General features: G+C 31.2%; 3 protein-coding genes across 3 annotated transcripts; 1 reads left to right on the plus strand and 2 right to left on the minus strand.

Moving 5' to 3' along the window:
• Positions 1 to 763: 763 nt before the first annotated feature.
• On the minus strand, positions 764 to 3125 carry LOC105792540 (heavy metal-associated isoprenylated plant protein 34). Its single transcript, XM_012621159.2, has 3 exons — positions 2717 to 3125; positions 2534 to 2615; positions 764 to 2446 (listed from the first exon to the last, which is right to left on the minus strand). Exons 1-3 carry the CDS (start codon positions 2744 to 2746, stop codon positions 906 to 908), a joined length of 1653 nt encoding a protein of 550 aa, XP_012476613.1. The 5' UTR covers positions 2747 to 3125; the 3' UTR covers positions 764 to 905.
• Positions 3126 to 13508: 10383 nt separating this feature from the next.
• Positions 13509 to 15934, minus strand: LOC105793715 (probable E3 ubiquitin-protein ligase LUL3). The gene is made up of 4 exons (XM_012622559.2): positions 15462 to 15934; positions 14664 to 15165; positions 14428 to 14526; positions 13509 to 14322 (listed from the first exon to the last, which is right to left on the minus strand). Exons 1-4 carry the CDS (start codon positions 15905 to 15907, stop codon positions 14251 to 14253), a joined length of 1119 nt encoding a protein of 372 aa, XP_012478013.1. The 5' UTR covers positions 15908 to 15934; the 3' UTR covers positions 13509 to 14250.
• A 1446-nt stretch (positions 15935 to 17380) lies between these two features.
• LOC105792543 (uncharacterized) lies at positions 17381 to 23345 on the plus strand. The gene is made up of 4 exons (XM_012621162.2): positions 17381 to 17735; positions 21733 to 21922; positions 22300 to 22399; positions 22855 to 23345. Exons 2-4 carry the CDS (start codon positions 21743 to 21745, stop codon positions 23112 to 23114), a joined length of 540 nt encoding a protein of 179 aa, XP_012476616.1. The 5' UTR covers positions 17381 to 17735; positions 21733 to 21742; the 3' UTR covers positions 23115 to 23345.
• The last annotated feature ends 1977 nt before the right edge of the window (positions 23346 to 25322 follow it).

Raw genomic sequence — 25322 nt, forward strand, 5'->3', positions numbered from 1 at the left:
ACCCCATCACTTTTTATTTGCCCAATTTTCCTGGTCAGATAAACTAAACAAGTTCCTTAATCCAGACTCAATAATGGGTTTCAAAAACAGAAGATTGCTGAAGCTTTTGTGCAAGTTTTTCAATTTGGGTTCAAGTAATCCTTCAACGCACAGTCCTAAGTTAGGCCATACTCCAACTCCACTTATTGGTTCTACAATAAAAATGGCCTAGAAATGGTAGATGGGTAATGGGCTAATGGCCACTTTTATCCGAGATAAAGGTATTTTTTAAATGAAAATAGCCGAATGGGTTAAGCCATAAATGCAGAACAAATAAGAAAGCAACAAGTATGAAAAGTTGAAAACAATCACTTTCAAAAAAGAAAAAGAAAAAGAAAAAAAAGGGCATGGGAGCCTCTTGTTGGAGCTTCTTCAAAGCAAATAATTGAAGAGTTGCAATCATAGAAAAAAAAGAATTTAAGTAGTCAAAAGCTAAAACCAAATGGACCCTTTATTTTCCTAAAGATTAGATGGGGATTGATGCCCAAACATGTTTTCATATTTGAAAACAATATCATATCATACATTACATTTGGTACATCTTTTGAGAAAGGCAACTAAACTATACCTTCCCCCCTTTCTTTTCTGACCCACCCACCCATCCTTCCTTCTTTCCTTAGATCCCTCGAGCTTTGCCTACATTTTTCTTGTACATAATAACCTAACTAGTATTTCAATTACCCAATACTTTAAAAAAGAAAAAAAAAGAAGTTTGAGGGATTGATTTCCTAGGAAAAAAAAACAAATATTTTCCCAATGGCAAGAACCACAAGCAATATCTTTTTCTTGAAACTTGCATGCTTGTAAAAAGAAAGAAAGAAAGAAAACAAGAAAATGAAAATAACATGGACTGATCTAAGAAAAATTTACATGATATTGCAGCTGTTTGCATTCTCATCACTGAAGAAATGAACATATGATTCAGAATTTGCAGGTGTTGCATGCATCGGATAAGGAGGACCATATGGTGCATGGGGTGGTGGATAAGGCTGAGCATACATCATTGGTTGATAAATACCCCCACCATTGGCATTTGCACGCTGTTGATTCATCATCATCGCCATGTATTGTTGTTGTTGTTGTTGTTGTTGGTTATAGGGATTTCCTGCTCCCATCCCTTGGTAGTATCCTCCACCAACACCATTCATTGCTGTAGCTGCTGCTGCTGCTGCTGGTAGTCCTTGAACTGCAGGGAAATTTCCCATCTGGCTTATTGGATAGTTCCCCATTCGGCCCATTTGACCCATATTGTAACCCATCTGACCACCCATTTGACCCATCTGACCACCCATTTGGCCCATCTGCCCCATATTCTTACTGCCACCAGCACCAGCACCACCTCCCCCACCTCCTTTTTTACCATGATTAATAACATCAATGTCATGAAACCCACCATTTTTAACTTTGTTCATCTCATGGCTCCCACCACCGTTTCTGCCGCCACCCTTTTTAGCCCCATTGCCATTATTGTTTCCACCACCATTCTTGCCTCCATTTCCCTTATAGGCACCCTTGTTTTTACCATCCCATTCATTTTTACCTTTCTTATGATTACAATCTTTTCCACCTTTACTCTTCTTGAAAAATCCTAGTAATCCACCACCTCCTTTTTTACCTCCTCCACCTTTGTTTTGCTTCCCTCCTTTGTTCTTTTCACCACCTCCTATCTTTCCTCCATTACCATGCTTCCCATCTTTGTTTTCTCCCATGCCTTTCATTACTACAGATATATCAAAAGCATCTCCTTTTTTACCATTACCCCCACCCTTTTTACCATTCATGGGAGGACCATTAACCATGCCATTGGGCCCATATGATCCATGGCCTTTTCCCATCATAGGTACCATCTTGTTTTGCATTTGGTGCCCATGGCCATGGCCATGTCCATGTCCATATCCATGACCATGACCAAATTCCCCTTCATCATCATCATCATCATCGAACTCATCATCAAATTCATCATCGAACTCATCACCAAACTCATCAAAATCACAATCACTTTCATCTAAATCATCATCAGGCAACTGAAACTTGACAGATTTCTGGTCTTTGGAAGGTGGTAACTTAAAATCCTTAGGCCCTTTCATCATTTGCTGCATAAGGTGTGGTGGTGGTGCAAATTGCTGCCCACCTTTTTGCTGATTATTCTTTCCACCACCACCACCACCACCACCATTACCACCCTTTTGAGATCTGTTGTCTTTCCCTCCTTTGCCACCATCGATATGCATGTTCATGAAGTGGTTGGTCATTTGGTTTGGGAAATTGTTTGAACCCTTTTGAGCTGACCCCCATAGCTGTGCATGTTTCCCTGACTTTTGGAGCTTCCTTATAAGTATACCTGGATCAACATTTCCTGTCACTGTAACCTTCCCTTGATCTGCATTTATACTTGTAGTATACACCCCTGAAATGAACCAAAACAAAATAAAAAACCCAAAGTAAAAAACTTTCTATAAAAAATGGAAAAAGAAAAGAAGTAACATTAACATACCATCAATTTTCTGCAATAGTTTCTTTATTTTCTGCTTGCAACCATCACAACTACACTGTATATTCACTTTGAGAATCCAAGTCTGGAAAAAGAAAAGAAAACACTGTTAAAATCAAAGAAGAGAAGAAAAAAAACAAAAGGGGGGTTTATTAACACTCATGGAAATAAAAACAGTTAAGTTACCTGCATCTTCATGACTTCTTGTTTATTCATCCTTCAGAGAACTGAAGAAATGATCTAAGAAACTGAACTTAGAAAGAAAGACAACACAGAGAAAGAGACAGACAGAGAGAGAGACAGAAGATGAAAGATTTGTTTTTCTTAGTTTGTGAACTAAAAAGAAAAGAAAACCTCAGCTACAAGATTTGAGAAAGAGAGGAGAGTTTAAATGCAGTCATGGGACATTAAAACACCTCTCTTTTAGCTTTGTAAAAGCTTTAATTTTGGAGAAGAAAATCTGAAAAAGAGAAAGAGAAAGAGAGAAGGCTGTTGCAGAAGATTCAAGGGATCATGAAAGCTTTAAAAAAAGAAAAAGAAATGAAAACCAGCTGGGAACATGAACATGAAACTATGATAAAATGAACTAAAGCTGGGATCACTTGGCTAACCCTTTATACTATTTGAAGCTGCTTCTTTTTTTATCTTGCCAAAGTGATTTACAGCCCAAATTTTGTTAAAATGAAAAGATTAATTAATTAAAAAGAAAATTAGTAAATTTAATGATTGTGGCACAGTGAAAACACTGGGGGTTTAAGTGGGGATGGGACCAAGCTGGTGTTTCACAGTTTTCACTCGCTCTATAGTCTGGTCTGGTCCCCATTGCATTGTTGATGCAGTTTCTGACTTATTAGGCAAGTGGGTTTTCATACATATGTAGAATTGTAGGTACGTAGATATTTGAATATATATTGATTCTTCTTGATATCAAAATCAATGTTTTTTTTCATTAATCAAAATTAGTCTGTACTTGGATCTAGGAACATGCATTGCAAGGAAATATATATATATATATATATATATAAAAGAATCATTTATGTACATTTAATTTTACAAACCAACCAAAACTTTATCACTTATCTAGTGTTTTTAAATGTTCTTTACTATGTAATAACATGTTATGTATCGATTACGTATTCATATTTTTAGGTATAGTTTAAATTCAATTTTGTTGTAAAAAATGTTCTTTTATCTTTATATTATCGTGTTTATTACTTTTTATTAAATTCAAAGAATTTATTGTCAATTTTTTTCATTTTGAGAAATACCATGAAATCTATCGATGTCAAGTTTAGGACGGATGCCAAAGTTATTTAAGTTTTTCACACTCTTTGGAATCAAGATAATTACAATAATATGATTAGAGGACCTCAACATTTGTATATTATGAATAATATACATATACGTATAAAGATAATACAATAAAAAACAAAAACATTAGCAAAACCCTGATTTTAATCTTATAAATAGACAATCAAACTTATTAGTTTTTCACAGAAAGCCAAAACAACATTTTACCCTAAACCTTAAATAGCTAAGTATTTCGAAATTATAATTTCCAAACATGTCATAATGGCTATGCAATTATTGAGATCCAAACGATGATACTTGGTTGAGAATGCAACAACATTGGAGTATTCTTTTGTGGCTTAACTTTGCGGCAACATAAATATAGATCCACCAGATAAGAGATTCATCAATCGACAATATTAACAATTTAATCTGAATTTTGAAATTTAAAAAGTAAAAGGACTAAATTCTATAAAATAAAAGTATAGGGATTAAGTTGTTAATTTTTGAAAAGTACAATATTTTCAATGAGTACTTAACACTAGAACAATTCCATATATATTTTCAATATATCTTATTTTATTTATTTTAATATTATATTATTCTATAATATTAAAAAATAATAATAATAATGTAGAATATAATTTTAATCAATTTTAAGCAATATATCAAACAAATTTTATTGTTTAAATCCAATATTTAAAATTTCAACTTACCAAATAATCTCAACTTAAAAATGAATATTGAGATTAACACCTAGATTAAGAGAGTAGAATTAAGATTTAAGATAAGGAAAAGGTGATCCCAACCATTAACTTAATAAGGCATAGTGTTGACAAATAACATAGCGCTGCCCTCATTTAATTCTTTGTTTAGAAACATCGATGGCCACAAACAAAAAACAATAATATAAGATGTCACGTTATATTTTGGCACTTATCCTAAATGCCAAAACCCATGACTTCATTATTCTAAATAACAAAACCCCATGAGTTTATTCAATATTATCTAAAATATTCATAATGAAATGTTTTTAAATATGCATTTATAGTTTTTAATAGAATCGATTTTTGTGTTTTATTTTAAAATTTTGTAACAAATAAAAATAATAACTTGTATTAAACTAGGTTTTTAAACAACATATTGTCTAAAATCATAAGTAAAATTATAACTATTTCATATAATCAAGTTTGTTAATTGTAATTTATTAAATAAAATGATCTTAATTAAAATATTATTTCAATAAAATATTTATATTTCACATTAAAAATCTATTAATTGTATTTTATTAAATGAAATCATCTTCAATGAGTGAAATCAAATATATCAATTCAATAAGTTATGATGAGAACCTATAATGAAATTGTTCAAAAAAGTTCCCGATTAAATATTATGCTTATAAATTGATTACTAGAATTTAATAACTCATGATAAATTAATTAATTTAATTTAATAACTTATTATTAATTGAACTTGTTAGGTTTATGAATTTCATAATTAGTTATGTGAAAGAATGTAAAATAAAATATGCATATAAGCAATAATTCATGCACGTGTTGTATATATTTTAATTTTCTTGATTCGACTCTTTCTTTTATTTCTTTTTGAACATAATTTTCATAATCTAAATTCGATGGAATTTCAAGATTTGATTTTGATGGTAGGTTTACAACAATTATCTCTCTGTAACAATATGTTATTATAGATGTATAACAACCATCTCACCATAACAAGCCAAATATTGACAAACAAATAGGGTTGCTACAGAGAGATTGACTGTACAAATACAAGTCTAAATAACCACAAGTATCAAACTATTACAAACGAATAGTCTAAGTAATCAAAGTCCATAATCGAACCATTTCATCACAAGTAGACTAAGAACTGATACAATCCAAACCATAGCCAACAAACTGACTGAATTAACAGGACTAAAACCTATCCGTAGCAAACGCACATGAGGGACTCAGAACTACACATAAAATTGTGCATTACAAATCTCAAACTTGGATACTAAAAACCTAGAACCTCCGTTTTTACCAATTGAACCAAGGCTTCATTGGTAAATTCACTACAATGTTTGATTAGACCTGACCATAGGCTGGGTAGAGTTTAAGTCAGGCCAATGTAAAATTTTAAGCCTGCTTTCTAGGTTTGTGCCCGGCTCGATCTGAAAAATGGGCCTATAATTCTGCCCAAGTCTAACCTAGATTAAAAGTGCTAAACTCGAGCCCAACCCACCAATATTAATATTTTCAGATTATTTTTTTATATAAAAAATTTCTAGAAATACAATACATTAAATACACTCAAAACATTAAAATAATTGTTTCTCAACAAATTGAAAATACATTAAAAAAAAGTCTGTATATTTAAATAACACTGAGATAATTACAACTTAACAATCAAATGCCTCTAAAATAGTAGCAAAGTTAACAATAAAACAAAAGTTATACAATATCCAAACAATAATAACAAAAGAGAATCAATATAATAACGAAATTGTAACAAATAACAGCAAAACATCTTATTCGAGTCAGGCCAAAAATCCTACCAGATGCTCAACCTATTTAAAACACGGACCTTATTTTTTATTCAAACCCTTCCAATTTTCCTACAAATATTATTGTTCTTTTTCTATAATTTGACAAAAGATTCTTCCCAGATGGTATACAACAAATGGTAAAATCACATTATTATTATATCAAATTAATTTTCTTTTAATTATTGTTCTTAAAGATTTTCTAAAGGAAATAATTAAGAATAAAATAACATTTTGTTTTGTGTTTAAATGGTTTGTTTTTAATTTATATAAGCATTGTGTCAGCCTTAGTGAAAGCACCAAAATGGCAAACTCTTAAAGTTCTATAATCCAAAAAAACAGAAGCCATGATCAGAGCAGAGGGCTCAGGCTTTTGTTTTACAATTTTATACTGAATCTTTACTTCTTTGACCATTTTAATAACATTATAATTATAGGGAAACTTGGTAAAACTAACATCACATCCACAACATCATTTATGTAAATACCTCTACTTAAAATGCTAACATAATAAATCCATATTATTAGTTCATGAGTTGTAGTTATTAATAAGTTATTTAATTATAGTATTTGTTGTTGTCTCGAGTTGTATTTCTTTTTTCTTTTTTCATTATCATAGTCATTCCTCTTTTTGAAATTTCTGACATAGATTTTGGACAATAAAGTTAAGGATACTACTTTAATAAATAAAAAGAATAAGTTCTTCTTCTGGTGGCATGAAGCTTGAACCCATGACCGCATAACCACCGTCAATTGGGAACCCTAGTTATACTTCAACCCATGACCGTATAACCATCGTGAACTGGGAGCCCGAGTTGCAATACAACATCTTCTAAGGTGATGGTGCACTCTCCACACGAGAAATGAATTGTGTGGGTCTCCAAACGCCACCGCATCATCGTGAACTCAAACATACCTTAAAACTATCACAATTTCTCCCTAAAACACAACCACAAATAATCTTTCTCTCAAAATTTCAAACACGCAATGCAAAAAAAAAAAGGACAAAAACGCTTCCTGTTGTAGGACATGCTTTCAGCCCCCTGACTGCCACCTCAGCTGAAAACACCTTCTGCAAGAAGCGTTTTTTATTTCTCTCTCCAAAATTGGTCTATTTCCTTAAATTTGAAAGAAAGAAAAACCAACCAAATAACTAATTAACTTTTAAATTTGGCATTCTTCACTAATTAACCCAAAATAGTTCTACTTCCATATTGGTTCACATATTGGTGGGTTGAATTATGCATTTAATTTGATTAGTTTGGTTTAAATTGAATTGGGATTAAGAAAAAATTGTGAATTATTATTTAAAGAAATTATTCAAAATTAATGTTTAAGGAACTTATTTTAAGTACAATTAAATGTAAAAATTCAAATAATAATACATTTGCAATCAATTAGAATTAGAATAACTCAATAATGTATAATGAATTGAAAATCAAAATATATGGTCAAAATTTATTAGGAGTCCTTATATTATTGTATACAGTTTATTTTAGTTTTTTTATTAAAAAGCTCTAGATTAGTCCTTGTATATTAGAAATTTATTCAAATTATGACATAATTACTATTTGTTGTTAAATTATTGATAATTTGGATAAAATATATCATACCTAATTGATTTACCCAATACCCAACTCGACCCATAACAAATCTAACCATTCCCAAAAATCCATGTATTTTTGAACTATCGTGTGGCTGAAAAATAATATAGACTTAACAGATATTTTTCAACCATATATTAGTTCAAAAATACATGAATTATTGAGAGATGATAGAATTTTTATAAGTCGGGTTAGGTCATTAGTAAATTAGTTAGGTATGACATATTTTGTCCAAATTATAAGTAACTTAACAACAAATTGTAACAATGTTGTGATTTGAATAAATTTTAATATATAAAGATTAATCTGAAGAATTTTTAGTGGAGAGACTAAAATGAACTTTACATAATAATATAAAGACTTTTAGTAGACTTAAACCAAAATAAACCCATGATGGAATTGGGACATAAATCTAAAATAATGCAAGAGAGAATCTGCACATATCGCATTTGCACATAGAAAGATTCAAACTTAGGCAAAAATAAGTCCCAAAACCTCTATATTTGCCACCAATATCAAGGTTTCAATGACAGAAAAATATTTAAAATTTAATTTAATTACAATCATATCCAAATAATTGTTTATGTTCTAATATTATTATTCATGTTTAACCTAATATAATCTTATCTATGATCAATTGAACACCTCAACACAAGAAGTATTGATAAGAAAAAAAACCCATAGAAGAAAGTACATGTAGTATTTTAATTTACATGATTTTTCAATATACCCTAATATATATATATATATATATATATGCATGACAACCTATTAATTTTATTTAAAATCTAGCAAAATTAAAGGAATTTTTAAAAACAATATGTATGCATATAGGATTTGCTTAATTAATACACTAAACAACTATATTATCTAGTTCCAAAAGAAAAAAATGTATTAATTATATTTGTATGCATATCATTATCCTTGTAGGAAATTTAACTTTGCTTGCAAGATTTATCAACTTTATTTGTTTAAGGTTCTTCTTGCACACACACACACACAAAAGTCATTGAAATTTATGCAAGTGTGAATAATAATATATAAAACAAAACCTAATATTGTTAAAATTTATTAAGTTTTTGTCGATGGGCATTGTTGTCAATGTAAGGTTCAAGTCTGCTTCACTGAAACATATTATCTTCCTATTTGTAAGTTGGAGATGAACTATAGATAATTTTAAATATCGTATAAAAAACAACATATATAATAAAACTTATACTGAAATTTGGGGTTACCTAAAGAATCTGAAACATAAAAAAATCAAGCTGTTATTACATATACAGCGACAAGCACTAAGTTCAAAACACTACAGCAATTGAAAGTTGTTTTAAACAATGATATATTATATATTTTTTTCTTGAGTTTTGACCCTTCTTTAGCGACCAAAATAATGGCTTGTTTGTCCACCTTAAAAGCCTAAAAAATAAAAATTTGGATGCTCCCCTGCCCAATATCATCTTCTTTATATTTCTTTTTCTCTGTGAAAGATGTTTAAAATAGCGACAAAAAAGATCCTCTCCATCACCCTATCTAAATAACCCTTTCATACATATATATGGGGTCAAGCTTGAAAATTGGCTTTTCTACTCCCAACTTTTGACTGATCATCTTCTTTATTTATTTGAAAAAAAAGGGTCATGGAAATGCTTCAATCTTAATTGCAATTTGGGCAATACTTTCACCTCATCCAACTGTATATAATTAATGTTAACATTTAGTTCAATTATTGATGCATCATTGTTTTAGATCTGCCCAAAAACTATTCCTTTTTTCTTTTTTTTGAAATAATTACTTTTTCAAAGTTAAACATACCCAAATTATTATTTGCTAGTAACTTTTAAAAAAAAAAATTGCGAAAATGAGTTTAACTATGAAACTGGTTTTATTCGAATTTGTTGAGGGGAGGTCAGACTCATTCAGGGAAAAATTTACGAAGTGTTATTTGTCGAAAGGTAAAAGCTCGAACACTCTTAATAGGTTTAATATTTGGGCTTAAGATGTCCATTTATAGTTTTATCCTTGTATTTTCTCTTTACGTTAAAAGCCCCAATGGGTTCACAAAGTCATTTTACCAGGAGTTCAAGCAGGTTATGGATTCTCTCTATCAATAGTTTAAGAAAGTGACGTTTATAGGATAAAGACACTTTCACCTATTAAGAAAATCTCAACATTTGCTTTTAGTGAATCTATCTTACCCCATAAATACCAGGTTCAAATCTCACAAAGAACAACATTTCTTTAGAGGGGGAAGGCACTCCCGCATCATACATGAAGGGGGTGAGAGACAAAACCCCTATTAAGGATAATACTAAACTTGTTGATGAGCCCATCAATTTTTGATAAACGATATTTTGTAGAATTTTCCCAACTTAACTTAATCTAATTTTGCTTAGTTTAATTTTTGAAAATATATGATTATGTGTATGAAAAAAAAGGCTGATTTTAAAGCAAACCCCGCTTCAAAGCAATATGGGATATGATCGCAGTTCATTGGATGGTGTCAAATCAACGATGATAAATGAAAATGATCAAAGTGGGAAATTAATCAAAAGTTTGTTTTTTAAACTTTGATTTATATGATTGCAATGCCTTGGGATCATATACGCACTAACACCCTATTTGCTTTATTTTTTAATAAAGAAAATCATTCAATCTACTTTCTTTTTTCTTGTTCTTTTTGTTATATTTTAACATCACAATCCATAGTTTTTGAGGGACATGCATATTGGAATGATGGGGACAAAGTTTGCTTTCATGATTAGTTGCTTTGAAGCTTTCATATCATCATTACAACCTATAATATAATGGACGGTTGAGTTGAAGTTAATAGTTGTTATGATGTTGGTTATTACTAACTCACGGATCGAGTATTTAAATAGAATTGATTCGATCTAGTTGTGGTAGCTTGCATAATTACAATTTTCAATTTTGGGAGGAATGAGTGCCCCTGCTTGCCGCCTTTGTCCGCTTGCGTCTGAGATTTTAGTGTTGAGTTCATCTTTAAATAAGGACAAATTCATCTGATATTGTTTTCTTTATTTTTAACACTTAAGCAACACGTATATTAGTTAAATATCAATCTACTTACTAGCAGACCTATTTTAGGCACTTGAAATGAGTACACATATAGCAGCTTTCATGTAAAAGGGGAGAAATCATAGAAGAAACTATAGGGCAATATCTAGGGTGAAATGTGAGCTTTGGGAAAGCCTCCTAAGAGTAGAGGAAAGCATGACTGACTGATATTTGTACCACAGAAATATATTTATTAAAAATAATTTGAGGACAAATAAATAATTGATCACGAAATATATTTTATTGTAATGAGCAAAAATTAAACCCAATTAAATAGTTGAAGGATGAGGTTACCTGGTGATGGATAAACATATATATACACTTCATCCTGGTTTTGGTTTTTGTACTGTCAATTTTAGTCTGATGGCTTGATGCAGTCAACCTAAGTTGGTCAGATATTAGCACACTGGATTTTCCTATTCCCTCTCATGAAATAAAAGCTTTACAATAAGCTTTTGTCACTTCTACCTTTTCGTACGTATTTTATAGTTAAAAATTAAATTTTTTATAAAAGACGTCATAATTTGAGAAGATATAAAGAAAAAGTGATTGTAAGAGATGGGATTCATGATACCATTTTCTTTGTTTTTTCTTGAATTATTTTTATTATACTTATTTTTATATAATATTTAAAATTATTTATTGTTACTTTTAATCACTTATAAATAAAAAATAATACGTTTTAACGTATTTAAATTTAAGTTCTATTAAACTAACACTCAATTAATATTTTCTTATTAAAATAAGATAAAATCCTTTAAAGTTTGCTTAATTATGATAAATAAATTACATTAGTAAAACACAATCAGGGGTTAAAGTTAAATATTATGGTCATACTCATACACAATTATTTCATAGCCAACATAAGGGTATGATGGACCGATAATATTTAGAGGGTCCCCTGCCCCAACCACCCAAATAAAAAGTACCCCATTGTTACCAATGTTTATTTATTTATAAATATTATTCAAATATTGATATACAAAAACTAGTACCCTTGTCTTGGACAGACACCTAAGCTTCTAAGGACTCCTATTTTTCTTTTGTTTCAGATTTAGATATATTTATATAATAGTATATGGTATAGTTGGTGTGGTGACAGTCAACTATGAATAATTGACCTGATAAGTGGTAATGTTTGGTCAGTGGTTCAGCCCTGTGTTGGACCCATGACCATGGCAGGAGGCAGAGGCTAATCAACAGAATTTGGTCTGCTTACATAATATGATTTTAAACAAATCTCAACTAATCCCTCCCCAGTCCCCACTACCAACCTTTCTTCATATTTGGAACATATCAATGCCTATCTAATACACAGTAGTTCACTAAGACAGTACTGATTTGTTCAATGTTTAATTTTTTTAATTCTATAAAATTTTCTAAATTTAGGGTTTTGACTAAGTTGACTTTTCTCTGCTCCTTCTCTTTCGTTTTCGACGGCTACGTTGGATAAGTTGAATTAGCCCCCGGTTGGAGGGACGATCCCCTTTGCGGGATCAATTTGCTACGTCGCCTAGGCATAATTAATTTTACAGGATTGAGTATGTTAACAAGTTCATACACATAAAAAGTACCATGTACTAAGTTGAGAACACTTATTTTATTCAATGACCAACTTGTTTAAAGAGTATGGTAATCAAGTGTTACTTGGTTAAGTGTTCTAAATTTTTAAGAGGAAAACTTAGGTTGGGTTTGGATGGGTGGTTGGATACAGTATGTTTAGTTTACTTTTTGTCTTACATTATAGCATTGTTACAATATCTAATCTCACTGTCACCGTTGTTTTTACACTAACCGTAGGTAAATGCACCACCCATCCAAACTAAGCCTTAAAGGGGGAGATGTTTAGATCTTAGGTACAAAAGTGAGAAGTTTAAACTAGTAAGTGTTAAAGCTTGGAAACACTTGTAGGAGATGCTAATGTAGTGAAAATTTTCTTTGAGCAAGATCTTACAAATGTATGAAAACTAAACTGCGTAAAACATCTCTTGTCTCATTTACTTTCTGCACATTTCCTTTCTTGTGCTTGAAATAGTTAGAACCGATTGGCATTGTTTCTGGCACTGCTTGTTTGTGCATTCAAATATCAATTTGGATCCAATACAATCAAATACATACACTTATTTTTATGGTTTTCAAAATCTTACAAAGATATGAGACTATGACACTCACGAATAGGTGAAAAACATAATTATGTAATAAAATATTTATAAAAAATTATATAAATAACAATGAGGCTAGGTTGAAATACTATAAAGATCTTAATTCTAATTTTCTATATAAAATAATAAAAACACTCTTAAAATAATATAATTTATTTTATAAAATAACAATATTTTCGTAGTTACTCAACTGAAAACTCACTAAAAAATTCAATACCCCAACCTCTTTTGCTGAGGACTATATTAAATATTATTTCAAGTCTTTCTGAAAGATCAGCAATCGAATAAAGCAAAGTGGACTCAATAGGTCATTCAAAAGGACAATATGAATGGGAATAAAGTAAAAGTAACATTGGCTTATTCATTTATAATATTTGTTTACTATAAAGAGAGGAGAGGGTGTTCCGGACGTCATTCAAAAAATGCAGCATCCGACATGATGAAAATCCAGACCAACATTTTTGCTGTAAAGAAAAATCCCAACAAAGATTCAAATTCTAAAACCAAATAAGAACAATTCCATGTTTCCTTTTCACTTTAAGACACTGTTCAAAGACATAACACCTCACTTTTGTCCCCCCACTCACTACACCTATCTATACTTTATTACATTCCAACCATCTGTTTCTTTTCTTTCTTTTTTTCTTACTTGTACATCAAATATTCTCTGTGTCTTTTCTGTTCCACTAGCCGAAAGGAGACCATAATCCCGAGTTGCATATGTTGGGATTCGAACTGATTTTATAGTTTGCTTAGCTAGTGTATATAACTATACCAGACTGTAGTCTGTGACAAGAAAAGAGGTTGCATAAGCTGGGATTTGAGCTCAAATCTACTAGATATCACTTATTAAAAGTAGTTGCGTGAGTAACCAACTCAGTAAATCTCGGTTCTAAGATTCTAAGATTCGAGCTCGAATCTATTAGATCAATTTTCAAAAGTGATTGTATAAACCAACTCGATAAACCAAGTTTCTAAAGTTTTCTTTTGCTTTGCTAGTTTATGCAAATATACCATCAATCTCAAGCATATAAACTAATATATGCTTCAAAGCTGTTTATAAACACTGTCCACCCGATGAGTTTTGTGGGCTTCTAAAAATGCTTTGCTTAGTTGATTCTGCAACAAGAAATACAAAGCTTGTAAGGCAAGTCAGTGATTCAAGATTTCAAGACTCGTAAAAATAAAGTTAAACATAGATTTTGTTTTGATTTGATTTCTTACTTCGATCTTGATCTCTATTAATTCCTGGATCGAATGCCGGCATACCGGACACCTCTTCGATTTCAGCCTCAATTGTTTAGCACACTCACTGCACATACACTGACAAAGAAAATATTGGCAATAGGAAGTTATAATCAAGTACCTAACAATGTATCTTCACATTAAAAAAAACTACGAGATTGCCTCTTTTTTTCGATCTGGGGTGACAGAGGAATGGATTATGATGGAAGTCTTACCATGTGCCGACAAGGCAAAACAGCAGTATCTTTTGGTTCAGTCATGCATATCACACATGTTCCAAATGACTCACTATCATCCTCAACACCTTGTTCATTACAATTCTCAATCCCATAGATCTCCTTAAGCTCATATCGAATCCCTTCGATCCACAATATCTGTTTGATTACTTTCACTTCGAAATGGCCTTCGTCATTGAGCTTCAAAACAGCTTGAGTGATTTGTGCATGTGGAGGCTGCTCAAAATTTGCAGTTGACATGAAAGATGGAAAACTTGTTTCTGCAGATATAACAAGTGGGCAAATGTCATCTTCTTCCTTTGAGAGTCTTGAAAGAAGATTGAATTCGAAGAAACCAAGGCCGATGCCGGTTCCTGAAGGCTGATAGAATTTTTGAGCCAATCCTTTCTGGAATGGAACGGTCTTAGGCATGTAAATTTCAGGATACATTGGCATGAAATTGCAGTTAAGTCCTTCCTTGGCAAAGTAAAATATGGTGATGCTGTCATAAAAATGACCAAAACAAATCAATCAAAAGCAAATATAGTGCTACAATTCTTCTAAAGTAAATTTGACATATAGGACACACACACACATATCTATAAACAAAGTATGTGATCTCTATGAATTACTCACTTTCAACTTAGAACTTACCTCATTCTAAACCATCATGGTGAACACTGATGTGTAAGGCATAGATAAAAATCAGATGTAGTAATCTATTTAATTTATAAAACATTCAAAATAGTAGAGGGTTTCAATACGAAAAAAGCTCATATGTATATGCATATATCTGACCTGCCATCAACAAGAGCATCAAAAGTGAAAGAAAGCAAGAGAGAATCCAAGTGATTATGATCAAGGAAAAGTGAAATGGTGTCCTTGTGAATGTTGACATCATTCTTGATCTTCTTGGCAGTTTTGTGATCAACATAAGCAGGTGGAGTTAATGAACAAAATGGCGGTGAAGCCATCATTGAAAGAGAAGAAGAAGAATATGGAGGAGGAGGGTGGTGGTAATAGTTTGGTGATGCAGAAGGGCGTGGTGCATTAGCTGCAAAAGCGTAAGTATTTCCACTAACAGCATTGGAAGAAGATGGTGATGATGGAATGGAGATGTTTTCGGTAGAACCGCCATTGAAGTTGTAATTGAAAGTTGATGAAGATGATGAGATTGGGTTATTTTGAGAAGGAAGTTGTGTTTGAGGATGGGGTCTTCTTAGTTTGCTAAGGGAATGTCCCATGGATTCCTTAAAGTTTGGAAGAGCAAAGTCTTGGTTTTTGGCATTGGGACTTGGGAATTGCGACAGATTAGTATTTAATCACCTATTTTTTTCCATTTATTTTTCTTTTAATATTTAGGTTAATTTTTACTACAGTACAGCAAATTAGAGATATAGGGTGGAAAGTAGCAGCGTTTATAAACAAAATGCCACTAGATTAAGGGTGAGTTTGGATGGGCGGTGGGGTGCACTGTGTTTAGCTTACTTTTTATCTCATGCTGCAGTATCTAATTTCACCACATCGTTGTGTTTACATTGGCCGCAAATAAACGCACTGCCCATCTAAATCCACCCTAAACATTTTGTGGTGTTTAATATTAAATCGCCACAACATTAATGACTTTCAAAGTGTTTAAAAACACAGCTAAATTAAATATGTTCGTGACGATTATAGAAACACACGTCAGGGAAAACTAATTGATTAAAGCAAGAAACCATAATTCCATGAAATAGGTTTGGCGCCATATCTATAGTGGCTAGGGATGATCAAACGGTTAATCAAACTGAACTTTTTAATCCTTTAACCGTTAACCGAACCGAATTTAAAAAAAAAATTAATCGAACCGAAATATTTTGGTTAATTCGGTTAGTTAATTGAAATTTATATGTTTTTTTTTGTTAAAACAAGTATAAAACATATAAATAAATAAATAAATGAACAATGTTCACTTGACCTAATTAACCGAATTAGTAATAGCTTAATACATATAATATATAATATTATTTATTAAGTTCGGTTAATTCGATTAATTATCCGATTTCAAACCGAATTAACTGTTAACCTAAATTTAAAAAAAAACTTTACTGACCTCAGATTGAACTGGATCGATTAACTGACTGATTAACCGAATTAGATCGGTTCGGCCGATTAACTCAGTTTTAATCAAAGTTTAAACACCCGTAAAAATGCCGCGAAATATATGTAATAGTCACGGTGCTTAAGTGATAAACGTCGTCACATTCATGTGAAAAAATAGAAAAAAAATTTATTAAAATAATTATTTACTTATACAATACAATTAGCAGCTTTTAGGCCTACAAATGTGGTCGTTAAAAATAACATGCGGGGGCATTTCGGTTAAAATGCCACTAATATAAATAAATAATATTTTTAAAAGATACTTTATTTTTCCAAATAGATTTGGTGGCGTTTATTAACTGAAATATTAATATTTTGTTTGACAAAAAATTATTCTATTGAAATGTTACATCTCGTTGCATTTTTGTTAAATCTGTTCAAGGATCTGCTAGTCGGATTTGTACCAAATTTAATTTAAATAATAAAAATATTTTAAATTAAAATTTAATTATAATATATATAAATTAATAATAAAATAAATATTTTAACAAATCAACCCAAACTCTAATAAATGGGATAATATGTAAACCTTCCACCGTGTTTATTAGAAACGCCGCTAATTTAAAATAAATTTGCTAACATTTTCTTTTTTTTTTAAAAATTTTACTCATATAAGTTTAAATTAGTTAAACTGAATTCCCTAAAAACAAAAAATCCCTAAGTGTCGCTCACCACCTCCACCTGTCCAGCGCCGCTGCCCGTCGACAACCATCTCCACTCCGGCGGCCGCTTTGTCTTCCGCTTCTTCTGTCACCAGCGCCCATCAACGTTGCGTCGTCCCGCTCGTTCCTCCATCAAGACACTTTCGTCATTCCGGTCAAGCTGCTGTTTCCTCTGTCGCCGGCGTTCACCACTGCCGTCGTATTCTCCGCTCCAGCCTTCAGTCGTCGCCTTCCCGCTGTGCCGCCGGTCAATCTCATCCAATTCCAGGTATCTTCTATTTTTTTTTGATAATTGCTCTACTCAGAAAAAAGAATTGCAGAGAAGACGACTTTATATTTGAATTGATGTTATATGGGTTGAAGAGGTAATTAATTAAATTCAAAAATACTAACTTTTGGATGCTTTGATTTTGTGGCCATGACCTTATGGTTTTTTGGAACTGCTTCTCCATTGCTTTTTCAGTTTTGATGATGGGGGAACTCAATATTTAGGAGGATTTAATTAGACCAGCCAATGTAGTTCATCAATGTGCTTAATTACCCGTTTGAAACTTTCTTAGGAAATAGCTATAATGGCAGTTGTTCTTGTTTGGTTTATATTTAGTTCATGGCATTAAGGCTATTTCAGCTGTATGTCAGATACATGATATGTTTTTGCATCAAATAAGAAAGTGGTTTGAACTTGAAACTTTCAGTTTCGAGGTCTTAAGCTTAAAACACAAATCTATGTTAGATGCTCATTACTAAAGGAACACAGTATATAAGTGGATCGTGTATTACATACTTAGGGAATCTGTAACAATACTATATTAGAAATTAGTTCAAGTAGAAGTTCAGTCATTTGGTGTAAGTATGTACGATCTATACCGCCTTTCCTCTCTTCATATACTTTTTCTTTTTTGTGGACTTTGTTCTTTGGCTATGGATGCAATCTATATTGGCGTTATCTTAAAAGTATTAATAAAAAAATAAAAATAAAAATATGATAAATCATGAGGATGTTTGATAAATAGCTGAGTCAAAGAAAAGATCGTTCCTCGTCATGCTTCTTGTCTTTTGTTGTATATTATTACACTTCCTTTTTGCTATCAAAACAAAACTGTTGGCATATTTGCAGTATAATATTAAAATCTGAATATGGTTTAGTTGAGTATTCTTTAGCATTTCGGCAAGTATTAGTATTGATATTTGGGAAGTAATATGTAAATACCACTTTTAGTTCTCTATCAAATGATATGTCCTAACCTTGGAACTGTTAGCTTTCTTTCCCTTAAACTTTTGATGGCAAAAAAATAAAATAAAATAAAATTAAGATTAAGACATCTTTTGAAACAATGCTTAAAAACATTGTTCCTAAACCTTAAATATAAAGGATAATTATCTTTAAGAAGCATCATTTGCTTTATTTTTAATTTTATAATGCATTGAATCTATATGCTAATCCCCAACTGGAATATATATATATACATACTGGGCATATAAGCAAAGAAGCTAAACATGCTGATCATTCATGTATATCCATATGAAAAGGTACAAATTAAACGTGTGTGAATTTTAATAAATTAGAAAACATATAAAGTTTAAATTAAATATAAATATATATAGCTATGTCGATCATCCAAAACAAATATAGTTTCCACGTTGAGCCCAGTTGATATACACAGCTAAGAAAATGTCCAGAAATAGGCAATAGCCCCCACTCTTTTTCCTCTGGAATTTATTTACGCAAATTTAGGCAATACACACAGCTATGTTTCATGATTATTATATTTGTTGAATAGCACTTTTGAAATATCACAATAAAGTGAATTGAAAAAAACTTCTGATTCAAAGATTCAGGCTTTGAATTACTCGACCATGGATGTGAAGCTTGAAAGTCAACAATTAACATTTTTCGCATGTTTTATATTATAATTTAATTCCAATATATTAGGTTAACTAATCAACAAATATGTCATCTACTTTGGGGAAGGTTAAATTCTGCTATTAGTCCCTGTACTTTATGGAAGTTGTGGATTTAGCCCCTGTACTTTTATTTGATTAATTCTAGTCCCTGTACTTTTCAAAAGAAAAGAAAATAAAAGGACAAGAGAAATGGAAGTTAAAAGAAAATAAAAGAAAAAATTAAATTGCTCAGAAAGAAAAACTATAGGGACTAGATGTGCAATTTGACCTAAATTTTATTGTCTAAAATGATGATTTAATGTGCTAGTTAACAGTCCAGCGACCAAACTGTTACAAATTGATAATATTAGTGACCATTTCGTAACAAATTAAAGTTCGGTGATTAAAACGTAATTTAAACCTTACATAAATGATTATTTCTATAGTTTACCCTTGAATAATTCGTTAAAATAAAGGTGCCGTTTTAAAAAAAAAAGAAAAATAAGATGAGTCAGAATTGACCTTTGACCAAAAATTCCCAAACCATGAGTGTCTGTGTTCTAAACTTCTAATTCTAACCTAAAAAAAAACCTAGAACCCTCTGTATGTTTGCTGGATCCTCCCTACTGCCGCTTTGCCATTGTTAGCTAAACATTTTGAGATTTGAGGTAAGTTTTTCTTTAGTAATTTTATTCTTTCTCTCCTGTTAATGGTATTTTGATTAAGTTCATCATGTTGAAAATTGTTCCATGAACTAAACCAGTATTGGTTTCTTCAATTCTTTTTAAGTCTCAACAAACCTCTCCTTGCTTGTAAATGGGATACTCTTCTTTGTTGATGCCAACACTTTTGGTTGGTTGAAATAATAAATCATTCAGTAAAACAAGTTGTGTACCTAATTCTCTGAAGTTCTTGAATAAAAATATCCTCAACTGTTGCAAAGCTCTAATTTCTATTAGTGCTTGTCCAGAAACTATGTTTATTTGCAAATGCAAAGGTCATAATTTAAAACCTAATTCCGTTCACATATGTAAAAATAGGATCTGCACTTTTCCATTCTAATGTTAATAAAAGTAGAGATCTGTCACCAAGCCTTGATGATCTTTAAAACTTTTTTTTTTTTGGTTCAGATTCTGATGTGAAAAGCACAAACAGAAAAGACACAATATCGAGTTGAACAATATTAAACAAAAAATGATCTGATGAAAACTGGATTTAATTGCCCTTTTTATAATGTGGGTAACTGGAGATTTATGCATAGCGGGTAAAATATTTGGTTTAGAAGAATCTTTTTTATTCAAGTTCAGTTTTTAGCCTGAATTTGGTTGTTTGTCATTTGGGTTAATTATTTAAAGATTTGAGAACAGGGGACATTTCAGGTTTGAGTTTTTCATAAGCAGCACCGGTGTTTGGGTGTTATATAGTGTCCTATACTGTTAGAATCAGGCTCTGGGTTTATACTTTGGGGCTAAACCAGTTGTGGTTGATTGCTATCATTTTATGCTTATGCCTGCATGCCATTGCGATTAATTAGAATAACTCCAAAGCATTCCTTCAACTTTTAGTATTCTTGTCAACCTGGCATGCATGAAAATTACTTTCCAAATCAGATATAATCATAAAATATATGATCAATTTGTCTTAGATTAAGCATTTCAGTTTATCCATTACACGACATGTTTCTACACAAAGATTCACTCTTGATTCAGGCCATATTTCTCTCTTGAATTAAGATGAACCCCAGTTCTGGTATGTTAATTGTATACCCACCATTAAGTTTTAAGGTAGGAGCTAACACTTGTTAAAGGTTTTAGTTATAGGCAAAGCAAAATTAAAATTGATAGGAAAGAAGGATCACCTAAAAGAACCAAAACCATTTCTTACAGATTTGTTGGTGCTCATCTAGGCTCAGGTGCCTAGCCAATGTTTTATTTACAAGGACAACTTACTTGAATATGAGACACCTTTGGCAAAAACTGATGTCTCTTTGATTTTTTTAAGCAAAAACTGATTTAGATAATCAAGCCAGGTAAAATGTTACTTTGTGTTATATATCAGCAGACAAACTTATAGAAGAATAGCGTTTAGAGTGCAGTTTGGTCTAGTGATATCATTTTTTTGGTTCCCTCATTTTGTTAACCTTCGTTGAGATTGTCTTTGGTTGTTTCTGCTTTTATTTCTGGCTTTGGGGTGCCTTTGCTACCTTTAAGAGTTGTTTAAGGTTTGAGATTCCTGTTTCCTAGTCTAGTCTAGGAGTGTTATTTTAATTGTTGTTCTCTGCTTTCATAGAACTTGTACTCTGCCCATTTGAGATATCTAACAAATTCTATTGCTTTTGGCTAAGTAATAAATAAAAAATGAATATGTTGTGTAAACTGTAGGTGATTCTAGATGGGAGAGGCTCGGGATGGGGTGCAGGTAAAGAGAGTGGTTTTCGTTACAGTGGGAACAACATGTTTTGATGCACTTGTTAAAGTGGCGGATTCTCAGGAAGTTAAGGACGAGTTATATAGAAGAGGGTATACTGATCTTCTCATTCAAATGGGTCGAGGGTCATATCTTCCTACAAAGGTATGTCGGAACTTTGAGCGACTGGTGAACGGCTCTTCATTTTAACTTGTATAACGTAGAGAACAAGTGATCAATAAATTTTAATGGGAGAAAAAGAAACATTATTGTAAATGCTTTTATCAAATTTGTGATGTTGATTTATGGGTATGAGTTTAAAGAAAAGCAAGAAATATTGGAAGTATCAGAATCTTCCAACAGGATTCTATATTAAGTAATTCACACTTTTGTTATTGTCTTGCCATAACATGAAAATATGGTTAAAAAATTTAATGATGAAGATGGAGTTTTGCCACTCTTCTTTTGAAATGAAGATTGTGTCCTCTTCTTCCTTTTGTTCTTATTCTTGTGATTTTCCTAAGGTTTATTTTTTAATGTAGTCTACTGGTGATGATGGATCTTTGGCTGTAGACTACTTCACATTTTCATCGAGCATCGCGGACCATCTGAGATCTGCATCGCTTGTGATCAGTCATGCGGGTAACTCTCTCTTTCTATATATTCCTTTATACGCTATTTTTATCTACCTTGGAAAAAAATTGAATGTCATTCTTATTTTCCTTTCTATTGGACATGCTTATTGAATGTTTTCTAGCCTATAGAACTATTTTGTTTCTTCATTCAGCAAAAAGAATAGCAGAGGATTTTGGTGTAATCCCATGATCACATGACCATGTTATGGCATCCCTATTCATTGTTTATGGCTAATTTAAGTGGTGGATGTATTTACTAGGAATTCAAGTAAGTCTGTTAAATCTGTGAAATGATTTTGACATGGCACAACCTTTTGAAGTCATTCATAAGCTAATTGATTTGTTTCGTTATTCTGAGCTTTGCTATTTTGTGGTTGTCACTGAGTATTTCTGCTGTAGTCTTGTTTATATCAGTAAATTATTGGAAAAACTTTTAAGGAACTACTTCCAACTATTCTGTAGGTTCTGGGAGCATATTTGAGACCTTGCAGCTTGGCAAACCTCTAATTGTTGTTGTCAATGAAGATTTGATGGATAATCATCAGAGTGAGTTAGCAGAAGAACTGGCAGAGAGAAAACATTTATATTGTGCTCGTCCTCTGACACTCCACCAAACCATAGCCAGTATGGATTTGAATTGTCTTGTTCCGTACTCTCCGGGAGATGCCACACCAGTGGCCAAACTGATAAATAGGTTTCTTGGTTTTCCAGAAGAGTCATGAGCTTGAATATAATATAAAAAAAACTGAGCAGTCCTAGGGAAAGCTTCTTGCATCAATGACCCCAACTAAAGATTTATGTTTCAATATTTCTTCCCTTATAGAATGTTGCCTAGTGAGTTTGCATAGGCATCATATATTGTCACAAAATTTCACCCATGTTGCAGGTATTCTAAAAACATGTAATGTTATATTAACCATTGAAAATGGAAATCTTCTGGCCTTCTCTGTTTCCATAGGCATCATTATATTTCCATTACATGCATTTCCCCTTTCACACCATTTAATGCAGCTTCAAGATGACATATACCGCACAGATGATAACTAGTTATGTATCTAAACTCAGATGTATGTCGGATATATGCATGTGTTCAGTACAGGTATATATATATATATATATATTCAGTTTTCAGAGTTTTACTGTATACTTGGTGTGTCATTAAGTATAGCGAAGGTCACATGATTTGCAGGGCTTGTTTGATGTGATAATGGATCTAAAAAACAGCTGTAGGTTGAGCTTGCAATTATTGTTTTTATTGGTAAGGACTTAGTCAGCAAAACAGGCAATGCAAAATAGCTATCTAGGGTCACATGGTTTTCAGGGTTTGATGTCATAGCCATATGAATGTGAGCTTTAGGTTGAGCTGAAAAGCAGCAGTATCTTGATTGAAGCCAACACCAATGAAAACAAAATTAGTTATATTATATATTATTATGTAAATTACATAGCATTTGATGGGGAGTTACTGTTTTTTTAATGCAATTTAAATATCTTGATTTGACTTTTACAGGTCTTCACGTGGGAAAATTAACACCTAGATTTTTCTACAAATTTATAAACCACCAAAAGAGAAAAAAATCCTTTGTCAATTAATGCCTAAAATCTTATATGTCAAATCTTCTTTCATAATTGGATCTATTCACAAATTTTATGAAACATATTGATAGCCACATATCAATCACTTACATGAATCCAAATCTACAATGATGATTGATGGGTAATATCAATCTTTTAAAATCCTCCAAAATTAGTTTTACAAAGAGATTGTAATTTGAGAATAGAAAATTATAAATAATCTTTGCCCAAATTACTGTTTGATAATTATCAAATTAAAAGAATACAATCTTTGCCAAAATTTCTGGTGAAAGGGTTAGTAAATGACTATTTACAAATCCAAAATTTAGTTTTATACTTTTATTTTGAGGAGCTAAGTTATTTTATTTTTTAGATTTTAAAATTTAGATCTAATTGTTAATATTGTTAAATTTTTGTTAAATTTATTTATATGATATTTTGAAATTACAAAAAAAACTTGGTAACAAAGATAATTAAAAAGTTGATGAAATGAATTTAAATTTAACAAAATAATTTAAATAGTGTTGACAGTTAGACTTAAATTTTAAAAATTTAAAATAAAGACTAAATTCTTAAAAAAGTATAAGAATAAAATTCTAAATTTACAAAAAACATAAAGATTTATGATATTTTAACCATAGCAAAAAAGAGGTGTTGTGTAATGAAATGGAAGGAATAAATGAAGGTGGAATGCAGGCCATAGGAACCCAAAATGGGAAAAATAGAAACAAGCATGGTAAAAGTATCACAATTTTTCTACTATATATTGTATTGCATTTTAGATTATTTATTGAAAAATCGGGTAAATTATTCTTTATAGATTAGATGAGTGAGCAAAACAATCCTTCCAAAAAATTGCACCAGTAAATATTTGTTTTAGTGTTATATATATATAATATAATATTAAATTTATTCCTTAACTTTTACACCTTTATTCAATTTTACCCATGCTCTTTTATTGGAAGTAAATTATAACTTTTTGAAATTAATAAGGCTAAAGGGCCAAAAAGCCTTCGTAATAATTTTTTTAAAATCAATTAAGCCCTTATAAAAATTTATTTTTAAAAAAATTATAAAAAATTATAAAATTTTATTAAAATAACAATATCAACCCATTAAAATATTTTTAAAGAAAAATTAGGATTAAATATCGAAAATCTTTTTTTTGTTCTAATGGTTATAAGGAAAAAATTAAGATTAGATTTCGTAAATCTTATAACTATTAAAGTTAATTTTTTAAAAAATTGGGATTAAACTTTAAATATAATATCTTTTAAGAATTATCGCATAAATCCATTAAATAAATTCCATAAATGTATGTTTATTCACAATATGGTAAGTTTCTGGTTTTCAAT

Source organism: Gossypium raimondii, chromosome 8, assembly GCF_025698545.1.
Source record: "Gossypium raimondii isolate GPD5lz chromosome 8, ASM2569854v1, whole genome shotgun sequence".
Classification (NCBI taxonomy): Eukaryota; Viridiplantae; Streptophyta; class Magnoliopsida; order Malvales; family Malvaceae; genus Gossypium; species Gossypium raimondii.

Bases quoted from the DNA above. Each gene is read 5' to 3' on its own strand.
- LOC105792540 (XM_012621159.2), bottom strand. From the start codon at position 2,746: ATGAATAAACAAGAAGTCATGAAGATGCAG. The intron at 2,616-2,716 runs GTAACTTAACTG...TTCTTTTTCCAG, and splicing joins AAGAAGTCATGAAGATGCAG to ACTTGGATTCTCAAAGTGAA. The intron at 2,447-2,533 runs GTATGTTAATGT...GGTTCATTTCAG, and splicing joins ACTATTGCAGAAAATTGATG to GGGTGTATACTACAAGTATA.
- LOC105792543 (XM_012621162.2), top strand. From the start codon at position 21,743: ATGGGAGAGGCTCGGGATGGGGTGCAGGTAAAGAGAGTGGTTTTCGTT. The intron at 21,923-22,299 runs GTATGTCGGAAC...TTTTTAATGTAG, and splicing joins GGTCATATCTTCCTACAAAG to TCTACTGGTGATGATGGATC. The intron at 22,400-22,854 runs GTAACTCTCTCT...ACTATTCTGTAG, and splicing joins GCTTGTGATCAGTCATGCGG to GTTCTGGGAGCATATTTGAG.
- LOC105793715 (XM_012622559.2), bottom strand. From the start codon at position 15,907: ATGGGACATTCCCTTAGCAAACTAAGAAGACCCCATCCTCAAACACAA. The intron at 15,166-15,461 runs GTCAGATATATG...TTTTTATGACAG, and splicing joins GATGCTCTTGTTGATGGCAG to CATCACCATATTTTACTTTG. The intron at 14,527-14,663 runs GTAAGACTTCCA...TTTCTTTGTCAG, and splicing joins TTTTGCCTTGTCGGCACATG to TGTATGTGCAGTGAGTGTGC.